Genomic DNA, 17146 nt, shown 5'->3' on the forward strand with positions numbered 1-17146 from the left:
CAATCCAAACAGAAAGCTCCCAGTTCAGCAGGTTTTTTTTTTTTCTGTTTGGTTCATATTAAGGTCAGTAATGGCTATTGCTCATCATGCAGATTAGGTTCATATTAAGGTCAGTAATGGCTATTGCTCATCATGCAGATTAGCTAAAGCACGAGAAGTCCCAGGATTTTCTTGCCCCTCCAGAATGCCCAGAGGACCAACAACAAAACCAAAAACAAAACCAACAACTCAACGATCCATTTTGTCAACATTGTTCTGTAAATGCAGCAAGGTGAGGTGCTTCCCCCACCTTGTTCAAATGGAATGTGGTGGTTTTCTTCACGTTAGCATGCGAGCGGTCATTGCTGAGTTGTGTTGTTCACACCAGAGTTTTGCTCATTTGCAGATCAATGGTGAAACGAATCCAGCCAGTTGGCTGACCTTTGGGCATTCTATGTCGGAAAGCCAAATGGCTTGGCCCGGGGACTTTTAGTTTAGGACTGGTAGAACTCTCAACTCTTTGACGATGTTGTTTTGAGAGGCGGCTTCTTCATATCAAGCAAGGGAGATTATTTCGGAGCAACTTTTGGTTTGCCTCTCCCTCCAAACAAGTTAGGGCGACAAACCCACTGCTTTGTCTATGGCTGCAGGACAGCTGTGCGCACGGAGGAGACGTGTCTGTGGGCCGATTGATGTCACAGTAACTACATTGGTTCTTAAAAAAAAAGTACAATTAAATTAAGATGCCACTGATTTATTTGGCAAGATATATCCACATCTGGATTATTTTGTAGCTTTGTGACCTTTAAGTGTTCAAAAATTTATAATCGATCTTTTTCACCCAATAACAAATCAGTGATGAAAGTCCTCCAGATTTTCCCGGAGTTCTGGATTTTCAAATTTTCATGAAAATTTCTCCGGAAAATTGAGGAAAAAATTGCCTCAAATTCGTTGTTTTGCTTTCACGATCGTAGCCATGTTGAGGCACAAACACTAGTAACAGTAAAGAGATTTTCGTCTCTTTATAAACACACTTGCGAAACCCCAGTGGAACGAATAAAAGATGCCGTGGACAAGACAGTTGTTGTCATAATAAAATATATTTGGACAAAAAGGGAAACACACAGATTGGCAGAAAAACGTGTCGATCCGACTTCGAGGGTCGTGTCGTCTCGGCTAGCTTAGTTTAGCTTAGATCAGGGGTGCCCAACCTTTTTTGTCCCAAGGGCTCCGGCAGACAGTATGGCGATTGTGACACGTCCAAATGACATAACTTCAAATAGAAATTCAATGAGTGGAAATGATTTGGTGACGAGCAAGCTTGTTCTCCACTGGTTGCATTTAATGAGGTCATAAATAAATAGTGTTGTTTCGACACGAGAGAAGTCACGTACATACCCAACAACTTAATGTTCAGTGTGTATCCTCAAATGTAATGCTTTATTGTGTATTACAAAAGGCAATTGGCACTAATGTGGTGGAATGGCCCATATAAAATAAATATATGTAACATACACACATTGATCAATGTTTATTTCTATATTAATCTGAGGAAAATCGGATGCGCGCTATTTCAAAATACATTGCCAAGGTATTGCATCGGGTTTTGGAATCAGGAGATATTTAAAACCAAATACTCGGTCGGACTCAAACTCTAGTGCCAAAACAGTGTCAATGGGACATCGCTAATTGCATTTAAGAAACCTGAGACCCAGCTTGTGACTAATTCATGTGAAGCAGTCAGAAAAGGCAGAACAACACTGGCCTCACATTCAATCTACTGTATGTTTACCTCACACACCGTGAAAAAGAAAAGTGAGTATATGTCATGCCATCTCATGCTCACGACCAAGAAAGTACTCTGTATATTGACTCCATCGATGTAGTACGATGTCTATGCTTAAATAACGATCACTGTTTCAAATGGTCTAGTTTCAAACTTACATTGTCCATTGTTTTTTCATCTATGGCATTATTGGCTTCTCAATTAAATGTAAAGCCGCCAAGAAATTGATCTTGGTAAGTTAAATTGTCGAGCTACCCTAGCTAGCTTAAGTTCACAGAGCTATATTACATGCATCAGACGGATAGAGGAAGCGTTGAAGATGTTTCTCTCATTTTCAGGTTTCAAACCTTGCATCTTGTGATTGTCTTTGTCCAGCCTCATCAAAAACATCATCCTTGAATCCAAAGACATCTTCACATATTTTTTTCGCTCCACAATTGTCTGTTAGCAACACGCCACTTTGCTTCTTTTGCATTCAGTGCATTGGGGCTACTTTCAAAGTGCACATTTCTTCACCTTGTTTTCAAGTGTAGGGTATGGGGGTGCCATCGTCGAAACGAATGGTTTGGACAGTTTTCACAAACCAAATGTTCTCAATCACATATTATTACTGGTCCACCGTCTTCAAAGATGGTAGCTAAACTGCTAGTTTAGCTTAACTATCTATGTGGGTTTCGTAACGACGAACGTAGTGAGATGTTTTTGTTGTATCTTCACTCCGTGAGGTTTTGCCATCTTATTTTTTTCGTCGTCGACAAAATAATCCATGAATTCAAATGAATTGTTGTCTTGAGTTGCTTCCATGTTGTTGGTGTTTATGCGGCCACTTCACAGTAACAAGTGATGCTGACCAGGTTGCCAGCTTCACGTGGATGACACAAAACCGCTTTTTGTTCTTTCTTTCTTGCTTGCCTGCTTCCCTTCCTAAAAAGGCAAACTGCAGATATCAATCTATCAACGAGATGACTTGTCAAGTCATGTAGTTCAAGTCTCAGTCTAGTCAATTAGACAGCAAGTCCCAAATCAAGTCCTTCCCATGTTTTTGGCAAGTCACAAGTCTTAAAAATAGCAACTCGAGTCAAGTCATACAACTCGAGGCCTCGATCTCTGTGTTTTGTTTTACAGTGAACTCTACCTGGTGAAGTCATTTAACATCTTAAAGGATGATTAGGTATGGCAGAATCACATACGCTAAACGCTTGCTATTCGAGCAACACAGTGAATTAAGGGTTTGACAACAACATTTTATGTCACCCCCATGGCAATTGTGTTTGGAGGTTCTGCTTTCTGAATACATTTTAATGTCATTTGAAATTATTGAAATTATATCCCTCACGTATTTTTGTCCATTCATCCATTTTCGAATCCGCTTATCCTCACGAGGGTCACGGGCACAGATAAACAAGCATTCACGCTCACAATCACATCAAGGGACAATTAAGAGTGTTCACTTAACCTATGGCGCATGTTTTTGGAGTGTGGGAGGAAACTGGAGTACCCTGACAAAACCCACGAAGGCACAAGCAGAACAATGCAAACTCCACACAGGAAGACAGTGGCATGGACTCGAACCCTGCACCTCTGCACTGTGAGGCAGACGTGCTAACCAATCAACTGCCGTGCCACCCACATGTTTTTATATTTTACAATATTTTTATATTTAAAACTGTTTTTCTGTATTGGAATGTTAGTCTTAATGATGGAGGCAAATATTTAAGTTCACATTTGCTACGGTTCACTAAGACGGACGGTTGCTTTTATATTGCTGCCGTAAAGAATAATATCTCTTTCGTAAAGGTTGGACAGGAATAACCTTGATAAAGGTGGTTTAGGGGTTTCCAGGCACCTTTGCTCGAGGACTTTTAGAATTTTAACGATACTATCCTCCGAATACATCTGGTTCATCTTGCTCAGATAGGACAGGAGAATGACGAGGTAAAAACGAGAGTCCGAAGAGGGTCAATATCTTATATAACAGGGCATACATAATAGCCTCATACTGTGGACAGGCTTTTAATCCATGACAAACATGTTTATTACGATGTGGCATGTAACTTAACTGCCATACATTGTATGCAAAATGTTTACATATTCAAATACAAAGGTAAATTTTGATTGGAAGCACTCGTTTTTTAGTCATGGTAAATGAAAGTTTTGTTGTTGCATATTAAAATCCTTTTTTTTGTCTCACACACACACACACACACACACACACACACACACACACTGGGTGATGTTTAAAGGGTCACTTTCTCCAAGTTTTGAATATCGCCTTTGCCATATTTGCTGTTTCTTTTATTGAACATGTAAAATTTATACATCCCGGAAAACGGATTTTTGGTGGATTAAAAACAAGGACATTTTATTTTGAGGCCACAATGTTGACCACAGTTAATTAAAACAGCAAGGATGACGTAGACAGCACATTAAAAAACTTGAACCGTACAGACCTGCTGAAGACGAAGCCGAAGCCAAACATGCTAGCGCAAATAGCAGGAGCCTTCTTGCCAACACCATGGTCATAATGGGCTGTCAAAGAAAAATCACTGTCAAACATTTAATGTCCAAAATGTTTACTAAGGCTTCCAACCTCACCGAAAACATTATTACGACTACGTACAGATCTGTCCATCGGGTCGTCATGCTAACATTTCTTCTGATCAGTCCTGACATTTTTTTCATAAAGGCGTAATGTTGTAGGTTCTTAGTGACTGACATATATGTTTCTTAACGTAATGGAAGGAAGGAGAAGTAAAGAAGTGTCGATGTTGTGGAATCACCTCACCCCACCATCTCGCTTACGCCATATTGTTTTCACGGTCAGACGGGAAAATATTACTACTTACCAAAATGTGTCAGTATTAGTCCATGTATAATCTTGATTTATCATTAATGTCGTTTGAGTCCAAAGATTGTAAAAACAAGTTGCCTACGTTCCATCTTTGGGATCAAGACTGAGCAACTGGCCGTATTAGGACCACCCATTTCCCGTCAAGAAAGCAAGCTTGTGTGGTAATTGCCAGCCATGCTGCGCTATCAGATCTCACAAAACACGGATGGACATACGACGTTGATCGCCGTGTATCTGCTAGTATATGTATCTGTTCAAATCCCTCCAGTTGTGCCTCTTGATTCGTCAATAACTCTGTCTGTTAATTCTATTTGACCAATTGGCATGTTTAAGATTCCACTCGCCTTGCTTTCCGTGGTGTGTTTTCCAGTAAGTCTCCGCCTCATGTTCCCACAGAAAAGGAAATGGCAGCAAAACAATCAATCCAGAGTTTTAGAGAGTGATTAATCAGCAATGACATAAGATTCCCTCCCAGTGAATTTCCCGCCTGCTTGGTCGTGACTTTCCATTCGTAGAGCGGCAAGAAACAGCGAGTTTACAATGTTTTATCTGACACACCGGAGTTACAGTTACAGTATTTTAAAATTTTTATCCATAAAGTTAAAATGCGTGTAAAAAATGATTTCATGAATAAAATATTATTGCTTCGTGATATTCTTTATGATATTAAGACAATGTTTTGTTTTGTTTTTTAGTGGAAAATTGTGTATTCGAAGATGAACCCTATGGGCAAGAGGCGGGGGGAACACCCTGAAACTGGCTCTCAGCCAATCGTGGAGAAAATTAAACAACAAACTATTCACTGTCACGCCTGCGGACAATATAGAGTCTTCAATTAATCTCACAGTCACATGCATGTTTTTGGAGTGTGGTAAGAAGATGGAGCACAAGTGAAGAGAATATGTCTGGTTCTGGACTGAACCGAATAATGTTTTTGGATTCCAGAAATGCAGGCTCAGAGAAAGTGCGAAACAAAAATATTTATTTACAGAAAAGCGCACCACCAAATTACAGGAGAAAGAATGCATAAACAAAAGTGCTTGGACAAGGCAAAGTATTGTGGAACACCAAGAATAAAAAAAAATGAAATGTCAAGAAGCCAACAACGCAAAGCCAAAGATCAAAAAGTAATAAGAAAAAATAAAAATGCAAACCAGAATCTATGAATAATTAGACCGACTATGGAGAGTATCAAGAGGTCTAGAACAGGGGTCCCCAACCTTTTTTGCCCCACGGACCGGTTTATATTTTCAGGGACCGGCATTTAAGCTGTGGCAGAAATAATACAACAAAATAATATGGTATGAGCTGCATGAAAACTGTGGTGTTTTCGAAATATAATAATAAACACAAGGAGCGTCTAATCTGGCCGCAACACTCTGATCGCTATGGTAATGTTTAATGCCTTCAAAATACGATACAATGCAAATTCAAAGTGCATGAAAATGACCACTCACCACAGCCCCGAGCTTGATTTTCTGCAACCAGACGGTCCCATCTCGGGGTAATAGGAGACAAAGACACCACAAGTGTGTGTTTTGCGTCAAGGCTACTTCGTAATGCCGCCGCCATTTGCGATCTCCAGCAGTTTTTTTTACTCATTTTGCGAGTTCCGGTGTTTTGTTTTTAGCGTAATCGGTCACGTGACGGAGAAGCATGGCTTGACGTGTGTCAAGTGTAACACAGACGGATGTAACGGAGAATCCGGTTATTTTTCAAAATAAAACATTTTCATCTTCCGAAATAAATAAAACGGAATTAAGTTTTATTTAAGTTCTTTCTGTGCGGCCCGGTACCAAATGCCCTGCGGACCGGTACCGGTCCGGCGGTTGGGGACCCCTGGTCTAGAAAACAACACTTGATGCAGTACAGCAAGCAAGGTCAATAACCCGACAAGAGACTAGGCAGTTTGGCAGTCCTTAAATACATGGCAGTCTTGATTGGTAAATGCTGAACAGGTGCACCTACTGGAGGGAAACACCCTTCAATCCAGCTGCGTCTGTAAACAAACCAAACAGACAGACGTGACAGTATAGAATAGAATGGAACTTCATTGTCGCTGTCACAAAAATGAGTGAAATCAGTTCGGCATCTCATTTTACAGTCTTTAAGTATAAAATCAAACCATGCAACTCGTACAAAAATACACTTACTGTTCGAACATAGTTATTAACATTTGGGAGAATGTCCATAATACCATATTATCATATGGTAGTTGTGTGGTTATTTACTTTTGGGTCTTGCACAGATTATTATTTTTTTAATCAGACAATATTGCACATGTTATTAACTATATTGCACTTACTGTATGTGTAAAGGGGACAGTGGGGGTGTGGTCAGTATTACATAGTTCAGGGGTGTCCAAAGTCGGTCCTCAGGGGCCGCTGTCCTGCCTGTTTTCCAGCTCTCCCAGGAGCAACGCACCTGATTCAAATCATCAGGAATGTTCTAATGCTGCTTCAGAGCTGGCTGATGAGCTGATCATCTGAATCAGGTGTGTTGGAGCCGGGAGAACTGGAAAACAGGCAGGATGGCGGCCCTCCAGGCCTGGTGCTGGACATCCCTGACGTAGTTCTTACGGTAAATGCATTCCACAGCCTGGTGGTAGAAGCTGTTTTTGAGCCTGGTGGTTTGAGGCTCAAATATACTGTGGTGTTTTCCAGAGGGAATGGGAGAGGAAAATGAGTGTCCAGTTTGGGAGGAGTCGTGAATGTTTCCACTGGCTTTCCGCAGTAGTCTGCCAATATAGGTGTCTCTGAGGGTGGAAATGAACATCCAATCAACCACTTTGCTGCTTTCACCATCAACTGCAGGTCGCACCTCTCTTTTGCAGAACAGCTGCTGAACCGACTTGGGCAATTGTAGGTCAGGAGAGTCTTTATGTTGGATCTGCAAAACCTGATCAACAAGAGGTGTTTGGGGGGAATTGAGCAGAGTCCTCAGAAAAAAAAAAAACCCCACACAAGCATGGGGAGAACATGTCAACCTCTATAAAGCAGAGATGAAAGTGGACATTCCTGAAAGTTCCTGAAAATACAAATAAATACAAATATTTCGGAGACTTCGAAATTTCGGCGAGAACGGAAGCCACAAAGGGTGTACGTGTGCATACAAAAGGCAGATTAATCATTGAATGTCGAGTATTTGAATAGCGTTTTGTGTAAACTAATTCATGCGTGGATGTGAATGGTCGTTCGTCTCTGTATGTGCCTTGCAGTTGACTCGTGACCACTTCAGGGTGTAGTCTGCCTTTCACCCAAAGTCAGCTGGGATCGGCTCCATCACCGCCATGACTCAGGGTAAGCGGTGTTGAAAATGGATGGATGGATGGATGGATGGACGTAACTCATGCTAATCTTTTTATTTGTACCAGCTCTGATGATTTTAATCATACATATTCCATCAATATTAACCCTTTCACGCATCCTCTCCAGGGGTGTCAAATTCCGGTCCTGGAGGGCCGCTGTCCTGCATGTTTTCCAAGTTTCCCTGTTGCAACACACCTGATTCAAATGATCAGATCATCAGCAAGCTCTGCGCAAGCCTGACATTAAACCTGTTCATTTGAATCAGGTGTGTTGCAACAGGGAGACTTGGAAAACATGCAGGACAGCGGCCCTCCAGGACCGGAGTTTGACACCCCTGCAACCTGATAACATGATAAACTGTCTACTGTAGTAACCACTGTCCCCGAAAGAGTTACAAAAAATAAGCGTTAAATTGTTTAGTGTACTCATACTAATGTTATAGATTAATACAACCACCATTAAATACCACATAGTTCGGTCCATATCCTAGGTTATTTGAAGACTCTAAGGCCATGTCCACATGGAAATTGAGTTTTTCAACAGTTTCCCATAAACACGGAATTGTTTCAAGAAATGTAGTGTCCTCAGCAAGTACCGTAGCTGAAACACTGTAGTATTCATGCCAAGCCTGAAGAGGCGCTGTAATGCTGTCACGGGAAGTTACCAAGAACAGAATAAGAAACCCATGCAACATCACGATGATGGGGAATGTGATCCAAAAAGGAGATATTTGTGTGGACTGTGGACGAGGTAGAGCTTCTGCTTTGGAATGAAAGCCCAGATCACCTCCAAGATAAACAACCTCTAACATGGTGATCCAACATTGCTGTTGTTGGCAAAGTGGGACTGCCGTGTCAAGTTTTCTATCATATTCATCTGGGAGTTAGTTTGAAAAGTGATCATATTTGGGCTGTCAAAATGCCACTTCCATGTGGACGAAACAGAGAAACAATTTAAGTGTAACTGTGGTGATACAGTAATTTGTCTTATTTCATGTTTAAAAAGGTGACATACACAAGAATTGTTAGTTTTTTCTTTTTTAATTATTGCCTTGTCCCACAGATTTGGTTGTTGGGCAAATACCAATTAGTAATATACACATGTCAAAGTACATGTGAAACAATAGATATAAATATATATTTTTTTAAATGGAGCTTCAAAAGTGATGAACTGCTACATTTTATTGAGCACATAAACATTTATTTTTAGGAATCAACATTTTATGATCCCTCCAATTGGTTTCCATCTGCATCTTGACAATCCTTGCATGCACATGAGTGTGTACTGGGAGTTGTGACTGGGAAATTGTTGTTATAGATTGTTGAGTTCCAGAAGGGTTTGGTCCAACACCTGATGCATGTCCAGGTTTTCCTCTTTGGCATGGGCCAGTTTTTCTGCAAGTTAAAAAGACACATGCGCATCCAAGCACACATTATTTCTGGAACTACATCATGTGACATACTATACCAAACAAGATAAATTGTGTGCAGTCACATTTGGCAATTCAATTACATGGTCTTAAATACATGTTTTATGCAGAGCCCTCAATGTTATACTTCCATTTTGTTCAATGAAATTTTCCATTTTTCTATGAAGACTGCAAATGTTAAAAACATTAACTTTATCCAAGTTAAAACTATTCATTTGATCAGTCTGATCATGATTAACAAAAGTTGATAATATGTACAAATGGGTGAATTCGCTAACCCAGTGCTGGGCCCAAGAGGGATTGACCCAGTGATGGGTTATTTATAACCAGTGCATTGAGTTGAGGATTTGACCCAGCATGTTGGGTTAAGATTTAAATCCAGCAAAGGATTAAAAAAAAAAAAATACCCATACCGATGAGTTAAAGCTACCAAGAAATTATTTACCAGGGTATCAGAATAGCTGTGGTTAATACTTTAATACTATGTAGATGAATAGCTAGATAGCTAATAGATAGATAGATAGATAGATAGATAGAAAATTCCTTGCAAACATTTTCTCTGAAGAAGCAATTTTTCCGTCTGGAGTTGATCTTGGTTGGTCTTGTGGTCTTGGTTTGTTTCGTTTGTCAGGCCTGGAACCCAACTGAAAGTTACCATTCACTCTGACTGGGATTTGATCCCCAATCCCCATGTCGCAAGTGTGTTTGGAGTTTTACCCTGTGAGTCATCCACCTGCCACCAGTGTTTTCACTACACAACTCCAAAAAGTTTCCTTTAGCAGTGGATCAGACATGTCACTCACGTCTGCTACAAGTTTGAAATTAAACATGCAGCTGTAGCATCCATTGGTGAGTAAATTGTTCGACAACTTCAGTTGCTTAACAGTCCACTTAGTAATGCAACACACATTGTCATTGGGTGACAAATCTGGGAGTCTCGGAACACGCGCAGAATGTGGCTTGGCATCATCATGCAGCATGTTGATTGGATGGCAGAAAATAAATAAAACCTGTATGTACCTTTCAGTATTAATAGTGCCTTCACAGATGTGCATGTTACCCATACCATGGGCACTAACGCATCCTGATAGCATCACAGATGTTAGTTTTTGAACTTACACTTAATAACATTCCAGATCGTCCTTTTCTTCTTTGACAAAAAGCACATGGCATCCAGAATCTGGACTCGTCAGACCACAGCACACTTCTCCCTTTTCTGTGGGTCTATCTCAGATTAACTCAGGCCCAGAGGAGTCGGCGGTGTTTCTGGGTGTTGTTGATATACTGAAGGTGGTTTTCGGCATTGGCACTTACATGCAGCGATTTCTCCAGATTCTCTGAATCTTTCAATGATATTATGGACCGTGGATGGTGAAATCCCTCACTTGCTTGCAATTGTACATTGAGAAATGTTCTTGAACTGTTAAGACTATTTGCTCACGCAGTTGGTCACAAATTGGAAAACCTCGCCCCATTCTTGCGTGTGATCATTGAGTATTTCAGGGATGCTCATTTTATACCCAATCATACACTCACCTGTTTCCAAATACAGTGGAGTGGCTCAAGTCAGTTTTTTTAAGCATTCAACTTTCCTCGTCTTTTGTTGACCCTGTCTCATGCTTTTTATTTGGCTGTGTTGCAACAGGCATCAAATTCAAAACGAGTGAATACTCGCACATGTGCGTGCGCGCACGTACACACACACATGCACACACACACACGCACACACACACACACATTTTTTTTCAGTGTGAACTTCAATATAAGTTGGGGTGGATTGCAAAACGTGTTCTGTTTTAATTTATGTGTTACGCAGTGTTCCTACTTCATTGGAATTGGGTTTTGTAGATAAGGAGGAAAGGGAGGTGGTCATGCATGGCACCAACAAAAAAGTTTTACAAAGGAGGAAAGGATATAGTGAGATGTGAAACAAAGTTTTCAAGGAAGGAAAAACAGAAACATCTTTTTGAAAAAGCGTTTACTGTTTAGTTTAAGAAACTTCATAGTCATTGTTTCAAGATATTGGATGGAAAAAAATGCAGACCGGGAGCTTCGTAAGATAGAGAAGAAAGGAAAAGAAAAAAGACCGGAGGGACACAGCGAATGAGGAGATTTGAAATACATTTATTACAATGCAGGGTTGCAAGTGTTTTGCAATTTCAACTGAGGAAATGAGTGGGAGTAGTGTGACCTCGGCAAAACACTTTGCACTGACTGGGGAAGCTGTAACCTACTCTGAAGAGACCAACACTCTGCAGGGCCTGACCTGACAGCGCAATGACGAGTGAATATTCCATTTTCAAAAAAAAATAAATTTCCCGGCTGACAATACCACAGTAGAATGTAGTAAAACAGCAGCAAGCAGACAGAGAAGAGTTGAAACAGGAAGGAGAAGAATTGACAGCTTCTACAGTGTAGTCATATCATTGAGGGCGAGATCCAGCTCCTCACTGAGAGCCTTGCCCTTCAGCTTCTGAGCATACACTTCATCTGCAGGAGGACACACACAGAAGCAGACAGACACACACAAACAGAAACACACACACACATACACAACACAATGCCAGACAGGACAGAGAAATTTAGCAAAAATGGATCCATAACCAAAGAAGCCACTACGATCGGGAGATAACGTACTTATCCGGGCAGAATATCATATTCATATGCATTGAGCACATCACGCTATGCTATTGATGTACAGACAGTCTGCAGGGTTTCGTATCCGCATGTAACAAGTCAAATATTGAATCAACTAAAACCGTGGAGTGAGTACAAATTGTCTTTTTTATCTCCCAACAAAATAAATGGGCTGGCATATCCGACCGCACATAAAGGGTTTTTGATTTTTCATTTTTTTAGGATTCACCGATAGCATCATTCCCGCACTCGGCGTGAATTAAATGAGATATTATTGAGATATAATTACATTTTGACCATATTAACACGTTCTTGGTGACAAGAAAAACAGTTTGCGTGCTTTAAAACTGTTTGCTAACGTCTGGCGAATGTGTTTGCAACCTTTCACGAACCCTGACGAAAAACCACTCGCAAGTATTAGCTGCTCAGTGAGAACCACCTTTACACTTCCAAAACCAGGAAACTTTTTTTTTTTTTTTAATGAACGCTGGTCTACATTTGATAGGCTGTTACATAGTTACAGAATGCAATGTTGTGATGGTGTGCACTGGAGATTGGAATTTCAAATCGCAGCAAAACCAGCAGCCGACAGTTGCGCACTGATTAAAAGATAGTTGGCAAACCCCACAAAATCAAGATCAGATTTGCTATGTCACCATTTTAAAAAGATAATGTCATTAATACTAGAAAAAAATTATAAAAGCTGTTGACAGACTAATGAAGTCTCAGTGAAGATGTGTTTCCTCAAAGTTGAGCCAGATCTCATTATGAACATGAATATCAGGCAATGGGGGAATCCTGACTAGTTTTTGTTACCGTCAAGTTATTCTATGTGGGGTACTTCGTGGATGCATTAATGATAGTATCGAGAAAATAAATGAGTGAGTACCTTCCAGATCATCAATGGTCTTCTCCAGCTTGGCCACAGATCGCTCTGCAAACTCTGCCCGGGTCTCAGCCTGAAAAACACACCAATACTAATGTTCCTAATGTCTGACATTATTATTCAAACGAATAGGGGTGAGCAGAAAGAGAATCACACAATTAGGCAAACATGAATCAAGCATCTTACCTCTTTAAGTTTGTCAGTCAGAAGTTTTATTTCCTCTTCGTATTTGTCCTCCTTCTGCGAGTACTAAAATCCGACAAAAATATTTGTTGTTATTAAAGATTACAATGAAAAGAATACATGAGATGGTGGCAAAAGTAACTTATTAATCTCTAACGGCACTTCTTTATCTCCTTTATGTACACATTCTCTTTTAAGCATTGGGAACCATGAGGCCAATTATTTTATTGCTGCTCCTCGACCTTTGTATTTGATATCAAAAGATGATGATGAGATAGGAGGTCGATACTGTACAGCTTTTATTTCCAGGTTATATATGGATCTGAGAAACAAGAGAGAAGATGGCACCTTTTGTTTGATTCCCCGCCATCATAATGCAAAAGTATTGGAATATGCGATTGACAAGTGTGTTTTGTTGCCCGGGAGTGCCTCTATGACATTGGTTATTCAAATAACAAAAACACGGAATGCCGTGTAGATGTATAATGAACATAGAAATCAAACTACAGGTTACAGGTGAATCAAAAGCAACTATGATGCTAAGAGAAATCAATCTGAGCCACAAACAAACATTGCCCATCGCAAATTTGGAATATCTTGAAGGAGAACCAAGCCACTGGTGCCATCGTTAAGGAAGAAACGCCGCACACGTAAAACATGTTAAACAGTGGGAGAAGATGATAGAAACATAGCATTTCCTTTCAATTATTTTTTTTGTCTGCCAATTTAAAAACAGATGCATTTAACATGATTGGGAAATCCTTCAGTCGGCACGACAATAACCAAAACATACTCCCAAAACAACGAGTTTATCAGAGGCTCCCATGTCTAAAATGTTCATATTATTCAGGTATTACAGTATGTTTGTTCTGCATGTCATTCCAAATCCGCAAAAAAAAATTACGAAGCATTTTCGGGTTGTAGTACTAGGCAGTATAAGACCTGGTGCAAATGCAACAAAGCCATTTCTGCCTTCTAGTGGAGAATGGTGATATTACAACTCAAAACGATACAATGGAGAGGGACTGGGCCGGAAATATTCGTTTTTAAAAAAATGCAGATAAACCTCCACTATACATTTTTTATGAGGAGCGGGGGATTTAATCCTCACCGCTCCTCAAAAATAGATAAATTTTGAAAAACATATTGGTGAAAAAAACCTAATAATTGAGTACATAGGTATGTAAGGATTTATAGCACATATGTCAAAGTGCCGGCCCGCGGGCCAAATCCGGCCCGCGAGAATGTTTTCAGTGGCCCCTGGGATGATATTGATTTATTATTAGAACCGGCCCGCGGACCGCAGCAAGCCGAGAGCCCGCAGATCTTTTACACGCACCAAAACTACATTTCCCACAATGCAACGGTGACGCGCCAAGCAGTTGGCCGCTTTATTTAAATATTTATTCGTCTAGCAGTCGTTCCCATAACAGTGACGTTAGCTTTCAGATACCCATCAAAAATGGCAAAACGGAAGGTGGACACTGAGAACCGGGGGTTTCAAACAAGGTGAGAGTCGAAGGACGTGTTCATGGACGTAGCTGGAAAACCTGTGTGTCTTCTGTGTGGAGAAAGTGTGGCGTGATTGAAATAGTGTAATCTGAGACGACATCATGAAACGAAACACGCAAACAAGAACATGGACATGGAGGGGGAAGGGGGATTTCATTAAAAACGGTATACTTAAAGTTTGTGACGAAGTTTACCCCGAAAAAAAACAACTCTTTTTAAACGTGAGCATTAGCAGAAACACAATTGCAGTGTTTCTGCAAAGATACGGCAGTGCGTGCTGCACAGTTTGCCCGTTTCCTCCCCGACACATTGGCCCCGCTGCGCATCCAGGCTGCTCAAACGTTGTCGAAAGTTTGGCAGCACATACGTGTGTGAACAACTATTTTCTTTGATGAAGCTGAACAAAACATCACACAGAAGTCGATTTACTGCTGAACACCCTCACTCAATTTTGAGGATTTGCCCAGATTGAAAAACATATTGGTGAAAAAAAACTAATAATTGAGTCCATATGTATGTAAGGATTTATAGTATTAGAGGAAACAGTTTTGAGCTTCCGCAGGCTGCCAGTTGCCCATCTCCATGCTAATAGGAGATGGATAGTAATCCACTAAAACACTCAACAACTCAAAGAAGGTACAGCGAAGGCCTGGAAAATCACGAGACAAGAAGAATGTGAGCATTTGGTGACTCAATGGCTCACAGCCTTGGTGCAACAAAAAAAAATTCTCATTCCGTCTATTTTCAATCTGTTCCAATACTTTTGCTCACCTAAGAAGTTGGGGATTTTGTTGCCATTACCTGGAAATAAAAACTGAACCATTGATCTTATGTTATGGGTATTTTTCTACAAAGGAATTTTTTTTGTGCCTGTTGAAAATTAAAGTTTACTGACGCAGCCATAAAAAAATGTTGCTTTATTTATCTGACCATATTGGAATGTATTTGTTAGGTTTTCAGTCAATTAAATTTGGTTTAATAAACAATATGTGGTCATTTTTAAAATTTTCAATGAACATTCGATCAGTCCGGCCCTCGGCTTGCAGCAAAAATTTTTATCTCGCCCTCCGTCCATTTGACTTTGACACCCCTGATTTATAGTATTAGAGGAAACAGTTTTGAACTTCCGCAGGCTGCCAGTTGCCCATCTCCATGCTCATAGGAGATGGATAGTAATCCACTAAAACACTCAACAACTCAAAGAAGGTACAGCGAAGGCCTGGAAAAATCACAAGACAAGAAGAATGTGAGCATTTGGTGACTCAATGGCTCACAGCCTTGGTGCAACAAAAAAAAATTCTCATTCCGTCTATTTTCAATCTGTTCCAATACTTTTGCTCACCTAAGAAGTTGGGGATTTTGTTGCCATTACCTGGAAATAAAAACTGAACCATTGATCTTACAACTCATATTTTGATGTCAAACGCAGTTGTTTTCAGTGTACAGCAAAAATAAAAGAAAGGGCCTCACATCACTGTTCCACTACTTGTGGGGGAGAGTGTATGATTAATCACGTGATTACCCCCCTCCAGCATCACCCACCCCATCACCCACACACATACCGTAAAGTCTCTCAAAGACACAGGTGAAAGTTTGCTCTTTGGAATTTAGGGAGTTTTACATAGCCTTCAAATTTGAAATAACAATAATGGAAATTGAAATAATTGAAACGTGGTATGACCAGCAGTGGAATTAAAGATGTGGTTGAATAGCTTTTGTTTGTGTTTGTTCAAAAAAATACAAAAGAAGAGGACATGCAGCACATTTGACAATAAAGTTGGACTTGACTAGACTTTGAGATAAAAATCACATATTAAACTGCAGTAACAATACAAAGGGGGGGGAAATGCCATTGGGTTTTTTTTGTCAAAATCACTCAGCCTAATTTTAGTGTTTCGATCAATAAATGCATTGCATGAACATTCGGTACCTTTTCAGCCTGAGCCTCCAGTGACTTCAAGTTGTTGGTGACATTTTTTAATTCTTCCTCAAGATCACCTGATTTACTGAGCAATGACGGTGAGAGGAAAACAAGAGGAGAGAAAAAGAGTAAGAGAGGAAAAGTAGGACAGTGAAGGAAAACTGAGACTGATCCAAACTATTCAAATGACCACTCAACAACCTGCTTCCAATTTTATGTCTGCCTTAGTACAGAGGGGAATGAAAAACTCAGTTAGGCAGTTGGGTGGTTGGTTTCAGAAAAAAAAAAGTGTATATATCTATATATCTATAGATATATAGATATATAGATATATACAGTAATCCCTCGTTTATCGAGGTTAATGGGGACCAAAACCACCCGCGATAAACGAAAATCCGCGAAGTAGCGTCCAATTAACATAAACATATAGATTTTTTTTTTTAAGTCCGCAAACGGTCCGCGAGAAGCTGCAAAACAACAGCGAATCACATAGAGCAACATATACAGTACTGTACTCCATGTATATTAAAAAAAACCAGTAGAGTTCGAGTTCAAATGATCACTCAACAACCTGCTTCCAATTTAATGTCTGCCTTAGTACAGATGGGAATGAAAAACTCAGTTCGGCAGTTGGGTGGTTGGTTTCACAAAAAA

The 17146-nt window shown here is 40.1% G+C and overlaps 2 protein-coding genes across 5 annotated transcripts in view; both read right to left on the reverse strand.

Annotated features, from left to right (window-relative positions):
- Positions 1-4822, reverse strand: part of il6st (interleukin 6 cytokine family signal transduce) — a 31542-nt gene extending 26720 nt beyond the window's left edge. For 2 of the 3 annotated variants that reach the window (XM_019894250.1, XM_019894231.1), the window contains exons 1-2: positions 4612-4822; positions 4216-4294 (exon numbers count right to left, since the gene is read on the reverse strand). In XM_019894250.1, the coding sequence (XP_019749809.1) occupies positions 4216-4288 (73 nt within the window). In that variant the 5' untranslated portion in view covers positions 4289-4294; positions 4612-4822. The remainder of the gene's footprint in view (positions 1-4215; positions 4295-4611) is intronic. The other variant, XM_019894240.1, reaches the window with a different exon arrangement.
- Positions 4823-9071: 4249 nt separating this feature from the next.
- tpm2 (tropomyosin 2 (beta)) overlaps positions 9072-17146 on the reverse strand; it is a 19246-nt gene continuing 11171 nt past the window's right edge. The window contains exons 6-9 of one of the 2 annotated variants that reach the window (XM_019894329.1): positions 16502-16577; positions 13063-13125; positions 12880-12949; positions 9072-9318 (exon numbers count right to left, since the gene is read on the reverse strand). In XM_019894329.1, the coding sequence (XP_019749888.1) occupies positions 9236-9318; positions 12880-12949; positions 13063-13125; positions 16502-16577 (292 nt within the window). In that variant the 3' untranslated portion in view covers positions 9072-9235. Of the gene's footprint in view, positions 9319-11457; positions 11844-12879; positions 12950-13062; positions 13126-16501; positions 16578-17146 lie in introns of those variants that run through there. The other variant, XM_019894320.1, reaches the window with a different exon arrangement.

Source organism: Hippocampus comes, unplaced genomic scaffold, assembly GCF_001891065.2.
Source record: "Hippocampus comes isolate QL1 unplaced genomic scaffold, H_comes_QL1_v1.1 scaffold123, whole genome shotgun sequence".
In the NCBI taxonomy this organism is placed as follows: Eukaryota; Metazoa; Chordata; class Actinopteri; order Syngnathiformes; family Syngnathidae; genus Hippocampus; species Hippocampus comes.